General features: G+C 39.4%; 1 protein-coding gene across 1 annotated transcript; it reads left to right on the top strand.

Moving 5' to 3' along the window:
- Positions 1 to 98: 98 nt before the first annotated feature.
- Positions 99 to 9,428, top strand: CHMP5 (charged multivesicular body protein 5). Its single transcript, XM_038129780.1, has 8 exons — positions 99 to 266; positions 4,054 to 4,158; positions 4,887 to 4,933; positions 6,479 to 6,572; positions 6,656 to 6,727; positions 7,716 to 7,824; positions 8,217 to 8,329; positions 8,831 to 9,428. The coding sequence occupies exons 1-8, from the start codon at positions 198 to 200 to the stop codon at positions 8,879 to 8,881; spliced, it is 660 nt and encodes a 219-aa protein (XP_037985708.1). The 5' UTR covers positions 99 to 197; the 3' UTR covers positions 8,882 to 9,428.
- Positions 9,429 to 9,501: the final 73 nt, after the last annotated feature.

Genomic DNA, 9,501 nt, shown 5'->3' with positions numbered 1-9,501 from the left:
AGCGTGCCCGTGAGCGGAGCCTCTGTACGCCCTGAGGGCCGCCGCGGCTCGGCGCTGCGCTGCCGGGACGGCGCTTCCTGCTTCCGCGGCCCTTCCTCCGCGGGGCGGAGCCGGCCCTGGGGTTCCGGGTCGGCCGGGAGCGCTGCCGCCGCCGTTACCGGGGCCAGGATCGGGATCGACTCCGAGGCACCGCCGCCATGAACCGCTTCTTCGGCAAGGCGAAGCCGAAGGAGCCCCCGCCCAGCCTCACCGACTGCATCGGGAAGGTGAGTGCCCGCTCCGGGGGGCCGGGCCCGCTGAGCGCTGCGCGGCCCGGCCCGGCCCGGCCGCCTCGGCAGCGGTGCATAGGTGTGAGTGGGGACACTGCCGTGCGCGGGCACAGCGTGTGTGTCCCTGTGGGGTGTGTATATTGTAGAACCACGGAATGGCTTGGGTTGGAGGGGATCTTAAAGATCACCCAGCTCCAACCCCCCTGCCATGGGCAGGGACACCTTCCACTGGAGCAGGTTACTCAGAGCCACACCCGGTCTGTCCCTGAGCGCTGTAATGTGCGGGGATACACGGTGTGTTTTGGGGAGCGTGTTGGGGTGTCCGCACACGCACACAGGGATGTACTTTGTGTGTCCGTACACCCACGCCCGCGTTTGTGTCCTGTGCCTGGGAGCGCATCCTAGAAATAAGGACACACAGTGAGAGTGGAAGGCATGGCTCTCCTTACATCCTTATGGATGTTCTCAGCATTTCCATCTGAGGACTTCTCCGGTTGCACTAGCTAACTCCTGCCGTGGCAAGTTGTAGCAAGGCGGGGGCAGGAACAAGAAGATCAGTCTCCCTGTCCAATACAGAAGAGTGTTCTGTCTCTTCAGGATGAGAAGGATTGCTGTAAGGTTGATGCCAAAGGTGTGTGCAGGTGGACAGATAAGCAGGCTCAGACCAAGTAAGAAATGCTCAGGAAACACGTGGCAATGCACCTTACAACTGTTGTTGTGTTTGCCTGTCTGCACAGAGGGTTAAGAAAACATGTTAAGATGTACGGTAATTTCATAGTCTTTTCTGACTTTAAAGTTTAGGAAGAGAACTGTAGCATGGTTTTGCAGATCTTTTTGTTGTAAGCTAATTTTAAGAAATGAAGAAAGAAAATAGAGTTTCTTGTGTATTTCTGTCAGTAAATGTTGTGTGACTAAGCTTTGTCATTGGAACCTGACAACAAACAGTTTCAAATGGAAAAATCACAGTTTTCCTCTCAGAAGATTTATTTTGCTGCCCAGTAGAGAGACTCTCTAAATGAAATACCTAATATTTGTCAGTGCTACCTACACATCAGTCTCTTGTGTATGCCACTGGCTGGTATGGGGAGAGAGAAGTGCTCATAATGTTCGTCCCGGTAGTTTATCTTACTGACAAAAATCTGTGTTGCTTTTTAGCAGTATTAAGCCCAAACATAACTCTAAATATATTTTGTTAGAACAGTGAATAAAGCATCTGATTGAAAATCAGGATTATTTTTCCCATTGTTGCCAATAAACAGCAGTAAATTTGGTGGATGACTTGAACTCTCCAAAATCCATCTGAGATACTAAGTGCTTATATTTGCTATTTTGGCAATACAAGTGGAAGAGCAGGAAGCCTTGTTTCCCTCACAACAACTGAGATGTTGTTAGTCTGTTAGTCTGTTAGATTTTTCATGCTGCTTTTTGCCAGTTTCTAATGGGCAGGTAAATCAAAAGAAAATTTAGGTAGGTCAGCAGTCTGTCTTCTGCTAAGAGCTTGGCAGAAGCAGCAGACTCCTGGAGGAGTTTTGAGGTACATAAAAGTGTAATTTAAACAGATGTTTTGATTGGTAACAGCAGGGATTTTTTTTCCCCAAAAAAATCCTGCTGAATGCAGTTTTGATCCTCTTCTAGCTGTTTGTAATTGCACTGTCTGAAAGTTTGACTATGCAAAACAGCAGATTAACCAAAAAGAAGAATTTTGGATTTATTTTATCCATGTGGTGACTTTGGCAACCAATGATGAGTTACAGGGTGGTTACTAGTAAGCATGGGGAGAAATGCTTTCTTTTGGTAGTTTGGAGTTTATGAATGAACTTTTTGTGCCAAGGTATATGTAGTAATCTGTCTGATTTGTGAAAGACTTCTCACAAGAGTGGAGTCTCTAGGATAGGTGTTGCTAAAACTACAGACATGATTAGATTGTTTATTTTAAATTACACTTGACTTATTATTGAAGAGAGTTGTGTGAGATATTAAAAACCTTTTATTATTTCTTTACAGTGTTAAATCCAACAGTTTAGAGGCTCAACTGCTATTGCTTCTGGGGTGTTTTCTGTCTTAGACACATTTTGCTCTACCTTTTGAAAGAGCCAAATTGCTTTGTAAGATCTCTTAACCATGTTAGTTCCGTGGTAATTAGCTATTAAAGGGCAGTTTGGAAATTTAGTTAGGTGAGCAGTGATTAATGCAACATTTGTTAAAAACATAGACAACTCTTAGGCAGTAATCATGCCTATGTTTTGGATGTTCTTTCTTGTGTATACAAGTTTAGTTATCTAAAATTCATTGCATTTAATGACAGGGGTTTTTAATGCTTGCTGGCAGAGCACAGTGAGATGATTCAAAGCTGTCACAAGGCCCGTAGGAGGAAGGATGCACCAGGAAGTGAAGCATTAATAGTGTTTTTAAATTTTCTTCTTTGAAAAAACACTCTACGCTTATGTTTTTTTTCAGAGTAGTAAATAGGAAATATAGGAACAAAAGGCTAATAGTTTTGACAACAGTGTAAAAACTCAAATTCCCTTTCTTTTGTGTAAATTGGGGCCCTTCTATAGCAATGAAACATTCCTTTGTGTGCCTTATTTGTGAGTAATAGACAGAAGCTCTTCAAGTCCTAATGCAGTCTAGGTTTTTGGATAAATTAGATCCATTCTCCCCTCTTCTGTCCAGTCTCATTTTTAAAAGCTGAGGTCCCGTGTCACGTGTGTGTGAAATTTTTACATAGTTAGTCAACGTGGGAGGTTCTGTCTCTGTTTCCTGCTAATACTGCTTGAAAGAATCATTATATAAATAAACCAAATATTTTTTTCCCCTGTGGAGGCTGACCTCAAAGATGCAGTTAGCTGATAAAGATCTTGAGGAGGTGCCATGCTTTAAACGTCCAGGAGTCCCAAAATTGCAATTTTTTTTCTTTCTTGCTGTTAGTAAAATATTTGCATAGTAGAAAGCTTAATACAATTTTTTCAATGCCAGCTGTACTCAGGCACTTTAATGTCTTGTGTGGAACGTTCATATCAGATGTTCCACTCAGGATGCCTCTGGCGAATGCATGTTGCTGTCATTGAGCAGGATTTTAAAAGGGTCGCTGAAATCAAAATCCACATAATTGTACATGCTTAGCCACACCATTAGCAAGGCAGAATAGTAAATTTGCACTGATCTGTCTTATGCTATAATTGGAATGTCATTATAATCTAATCTGTAGGAAGGCTTCTTGGAGTGAGAAGTTAATAAGCTTTATTTTGTTGTTTCCAGAGAAATGCTGGGGTAATCAGTTCATTTTAAAAAGGCTTTTTATGAATTTGTGTATGCTGTTAGAACTACTTGTGCCCACACTTGGTTATATAATCGTCATATTTAACCCTCTTATGGTGAAGGGTTAAAATATATCCCAAATGAGAGCTCTGTGGAATGCCAGCAGGTGCACCTAGAAGTTTTCCATTCCACTTTAGTCCCTGGCACTGTGTATGACCAGAAGTTCTGGAATGGAGAACTGCCTTGAGTGGCTTTGCAAGGGAGCATCTCAAAATGATGAGAACATGTTACAATGGCAGAGCTTCCTGCAGCCTCAGAGTGTTGTTTCTTGTGCTCCTTGTGTTTCACTTGATTCTGATTCTGGATTCTCACAAAATCTAAATTGTTTATAAAACCAGTGAGTGAAGAAACAATTCAGTTAGAAACATGACAAAACAGGGACTGTTTGTTTTTTTTTTTTTGTCCCATACCTGAATAAAATCTCAATGAATGTTGTTTTCTTTGTTTTCCCCCTCATGTATGAAAGGTGGATAGCAGAGCTGAGTCAATTGACAAGAAAATTGCTAGGCTTGATGCAGAACTAGTGAAGTATAAGGATCAAATGAAGAAAATGAGAGAGGGACCTGCAAAGGTAAGAATCTTCTGTGGAATTTGAACATGAGAGGATGTGACTCACGCTTCTTGTCATGTGATTTAGCCAGTTCATCAGGTTCTTAAAACTGCATCTTGCCCTAGGATGAGAGATAAGATCCTGTAGGATTGTTTTTATTAGACGGACATCTTTGAACAGTGTTTTATTGGTTTTTACTTGTTCCAGAGTGTAATGTAATTCCTCTGTGAGAAGTAACTTGTTTCCCTTCTTCCTCATTACCTGATTTAAGTCTGGCAGAGAGGCCGTTTTGTTTCTCATCCAAAATAAAAAGCTCCACACTGCCTAAAGGGAGCAGGGCAACCTGTTTTTTAAGGGGATAAACTTACAATATAAAATGTATCTGAAAAGAAACATATATGAAAACAGTTTTGTTCAAGTACCTGTTGCAGTATTATTTTATGCTGACCATGAAAATGTGTTAATGGAAGATAGTTCTGATGGACTAAATTTGATGTTTTATTTTCCTTGCTGAAAACATAAATCAGAAGCTAGAAACTGAAAGTATTTTCTATGAGAAGCTTTGTGTACTCTCCTGTTTTGTTAATCATTAATGCAGGCCAAATGCTGAATGTAACTACTGTTAAACTCTTGGCACTAGAAACTGAGAAATCTTTTGGAAAACTTAAATCCAATGCATTAGGCTTAAACAGCATAATCAAGTGTAAAGTCAGATATTTAATCTAATGTAACGCTATTGTGTCTTTCAGAATACAGTAAAGCAGAAAGCATTGAGAGTGTTAAAGCAGAAGCGAATGTAAGTTGAGACCTTTCTCAGTTTGTGGTTAATAAAAGGTTCTTTTCTTTAGGGCCGGTGGCACACTTTTATTTCTCTTCCCTGTACTCTTCTGAGCACTCTTTAAAGCAAAATGCTGAAGAAACCTTTCCGAAGTATCTCCTTACATATTTTGCACCAGCATATTTATGATTTATATGCCAGTATATAAATTTGGATTGGTACAAGATGACCTGAATCTGCTCATTGTTACAAGTATGTTTGGCTCCTAAACTTTCTGAGAGATTGCCTCACTTTATATTATTAATTGATTACTGTAAACTTTGTATTTGATGACCTTGCTCTGGTTTACTGGAAATTTACCTGTTCTCTATGGACACCTTTTTGAGGAATTGAGTGGATGTAGTGCAGGCAGTTTCTGTCTATGCAGAAACCCCCACATGCACAGGATAGATGATCCTGTGGTCTGGTCTTGTCTAATGTACTGTCGTGAAAGTGTCCAGAAACAGATCCAAAGGAAAGAATATCAGAACATGGCAAGTGTTCAGGAATGTTTCATTGGAATATCTCATAGTCCATGAACTGCAAATCTTAGAAGCTGTCTGAGCCAAAGCTTCCGTCATCTTGTATTTCACATCCCTCAGATGAATTGTACCTTTATGGACTCACTCAGTTACTTGCTAAGTGTTAGTAAGCTCCTACAGTCCAAAATATCATATTGGCAAGGAATTTGGTACTTGAGTTAGATGTTGTGAGGAGGACTGCGTGATTCTGGCTTTAGGGATTTTTTCCCAGGTTTTTGACTATGCTGCCTGCTAATCTTCCTTGGTGGGCTTACTGGGCCCCTCATAATAGACTATTGTCAGTTATTTCTTTCTGACCTTGTGGAACAGAAATAGATGCACTCATTAGTTGTCCAGAAGGTTTTGCATGTGTATCCTCCTTGTCTTTTAGACCTCCTGCTTTGCATGTTAGAAGGACTCACGGTTCATTTTTATGCTTTCATTATTTTGCTTAACTTGACGTAGTTTACATTCTTGATTTCATACAAGTTTAGATTTGAAAAAGATGATTTCTTAATTTTTAAAGTCTTTCTTTTCTCTGTGGTTAGTCTTACAGGTTTCCTTTAAGGTACCATATCCTCCTCCCTGCCCTGAAAAACTCCATTGTGGAGCCACTGTGGTTTGGATAATCTGCCAACTCTTCCATTCTCTTTACAGCATTAGTGAGCATGGCATGCATGTCTGCCTTATGGTGATTAAACTTTTGCTGTATCCTCGCCTACTTTGTCAGTCTAGGCAAATATAGTGTTGCTGTCAGTTAAAACAAAACTTAGTTCAGGAATAGCTTTGTTGGCTTCAAGTGCACAGAAATGCATAATGGCCAGATTTTTATGAAGCTGTCTATTCTGCAGTTGTGTATAATAAGTGAAAAAAAAATCCAACAAATCTGTTCCTATCTTTAGACTACTGCTGCTGGTTTTTCAACTCTTTATAAATTAAGAATGTTTGTGGTAATAAATAGTGTAGTGTTTTAAAGCCATTATTTGCCTTTTTTTTTAAACAGGTATGAACAACAGAGGGATAATCTGTCACAGCAGTCTTTTAATATGGAACAAGCTAATTACACTATTCAGGCACTGAAGGATACAAAGACAACGGTACCAGTTTGTTTATCTCACACTTGTTTAATTTGTTAAATCTGTGCTAAATCAGATACAAGCATGATGTTTGACTCTTCTAGGTGGATGCAATGAAACTGGGGGTGAAGGAAATGAAGAAAGCTTACAAGCAAGTGAAGATTGATCAAATTGAGGTGAGCTTTTATAGTTTAATAACTAAAGAACAAAAATAATGTACTGAAATAATGGTGAATGGACTATGAACTTCAAGGCAAGATGACTATTTTTGTTCACATGAGTTTGTCTGCTTTTTTTATGGGACCACCATCATAATTCCTTCCTGATTTTTCTGGTACTGCACAATTAGTGGATTGCCTTATTGTAGTGATTATTGTTTCCTTGCTGAGCTAATCTTTAATTTCTCCTTTCCATGCACTTCAGCATAAATGTTAGTGGATACTTCCTGCTATGGCTTTTTTTGTCCTTTTTTGTTTCCTTATACTACTAACATGCAGATTAGTCCTTTACCCCCTCCCTTCCCCCACGTTCAAGGTAGTGCCCGATGAAAAAGAACAAAACCTAAAAACAACCCCACAAAAAAACACCAACCAACCAACCAAACAAAAAAAACTCACCTCAGACAACAGCAACAAACAACAACAACAAAACAAAGGAAAAAACCAAGCCACTAACTAAACATCAGCAAGGGCTGGCCCTGACTTCAGAAAATGCATAAAAAACCTCCCATAAGATCTCTAAATATAATTTCAACTATGCTGCATTTAAGCTCTTATGCAATGCCAGTGCTGAATTCCTTTAAGTTCTCTTTCCTATTCTGTCTTTTATAAATGGCCTGCATTGTAAACCTTTAGGCAAGTACTGTTTCCTTACCTGTACTCAAGTACAGTGCCAGTAAATATGCTAATGTGTCTTCTAAATTCTGCTGTGGCACAACTCAGGTTCGTGCTTATTTTCCAGATGGTAGATTTGTCTAAATTTCATACCTTTTCTGCTTTTCAAGTACTCCTGTCCCGAATGTGTGTGCTTTGACTTGTATTAATACTGCTTAAAAAAATGGCTTATTGAAAAAGAATTAAAAGAACTGAGTGCTTTGTATATTGGAATTTAGACTAAACTGAATTTGAGTAAATATGGACCAATTGAAAATTATTCTTGCTTCAGGACATCCAAGATCAATTGGAAGATATGATGGAAGAGGCCAATGAAGTCCAGGAGGCACTGAGTCGTAGCTATGGAACACCAGAGATTGATGAAGATGATTTGGAAGCAGGTTAGGAAGGGGGAAGATGTTTTTTTTTATGGTACTGAATGTAAAAATCATCATAGTGTCATACAGTGATTTTTAATTTCCTTGGTCAAATGCTTTAAATGTGTTTTAAAAGCTTTGATAGCTTTTTTTAAACATTAAAGCTGCATTTCTTTTAAGAGAAGTGACAAGAGCATAGACAAACATGAGATTCCAATGGAATGCTACAAGGCAGGGAAGAAGGTTCTCTCCAGTGTGTGTGTGTGTGTGTGTGTGTGTATTTCTGACTGATGACTGACATGAGGGGAATCTGAATGTAAGCATTCAGTAAGAATCCTGAGTTTCTCTAAGAGCAGCTTTTCTCTTGCAAAAGGAACTTTTTGCATAATGTTTCAGCTAATATAATTCCATTTCAGAACTGGATGCGTTAGGTGATGAGCTTTTAGCTGATGAAGACAATTCTTACTTAGATGAAGCTGCATCCGCTCCAGCAATCCCAGAGGTCACTCCTACAGACACCAAAAACAAAGTGAGTCCTTTGCTCTTAACCAGCAAAATACATTTTTGTTTGGTTTGGGTTAATCACATTTGTGTTGGTTGCTTGATATTTAGGATCCCTAATATTTTGAACAAAAACCGTGTGCTTAATGTTATGTATGCTATTTATGTATTATATGTATGGATGCTAAATACAGAGAATTTGAGAATACAGTGCACTGAATGCTCTTAACTATGTTTGAAATCACTAGAATGACATTTTGTCACTCCTATCAAACACTGTCACACTGCCAGTAGAATTTAAGTGTACCATTTACAGCTCTAGTCTTAAAACCATAAGAAAAGTTTCTGTATTTTGGGGCTTTAATAGAGCTTTGTAGTGAAGGAGAACTGATGCTCTTGTTTTGATTCCAGCTGTTGCACAGTGGCAATTGCAGATAGAGACACTTTATAGAAGTAGTAAGGAAGCTTCTGTAAAATGTTCTAGTTGTTGGAGAGTTGTTAACCCATCGCTTCTTTTTCTTTCCTACAGGATGGCGTATTGGTGGATGAATTTGGGTTGCCAAAGATCCCTGCAACATAAATATTTCAAAAGCACAATGGATATAATGGAACTGTACTTTTTGAATTCCATTAAGAATCGTTTTTATTTTAAAATTCTGGAGAACTTGTCTTTCCAGTGTAACCTTAATATCACTACATCCTAGAATGCAATATGAGTGGCTGGTGGTGTTCTTTCTTTGGAGAAAGTTGTTTTACTACTGAATTCTGTTAATGGAAAATTCATCCCAGTTCCCTTCAGTGGAAGCAGTCAGTCTGATAGGTTTTGATTTCCGTATCTTATGGACAAAGTAAAACGTGAAGACTAGTGGTGGCTGTCGATAGCTGAGATTTATTTTGACTTTGTATTATGTTTCTCTTTCTTGAAACTAAGACTATACGTTGCTGCTTACTCTCTGTAAAATAGCTCCCTTATTACTATGCCTGTTTGATAAAAGAACTGAAAGCAATTTTTAAACTACTGCAGTCCTGAGACTTTTATGCGATTGTACTTGTAACGTTCTTGAAAACTGCTCGGGTTATTAACTTTATGTATTCCATGGAGACATAAAATCACGTAGATTAGCAGATCCCTTTGTGTGGCGTTTTTGGCGATTAATTCGGTCCGAAGCAGGGGGCAGGTTATCAGCATCACGTGCACGG

The sequence above is a fragment of the Motacilla alba genome, chromosome 2 (genome assembly GCF_015832195.1).
Source record: "Motacilla alba alba isolate MOTALB_02 chromosome 2, Motacilla_alba_V1.0_pri, whole genome shotgun sequence".
NCBI lineage: Eukaryota > Metazoa > Chordata > Aves > Passeriformes > Motacillidae > Motacilla > Motacilla alba.
Note: the sequence above shows the minus strand (reverse complement) of the source record. Positions and strands in the feature narration are given on the sequence as shown.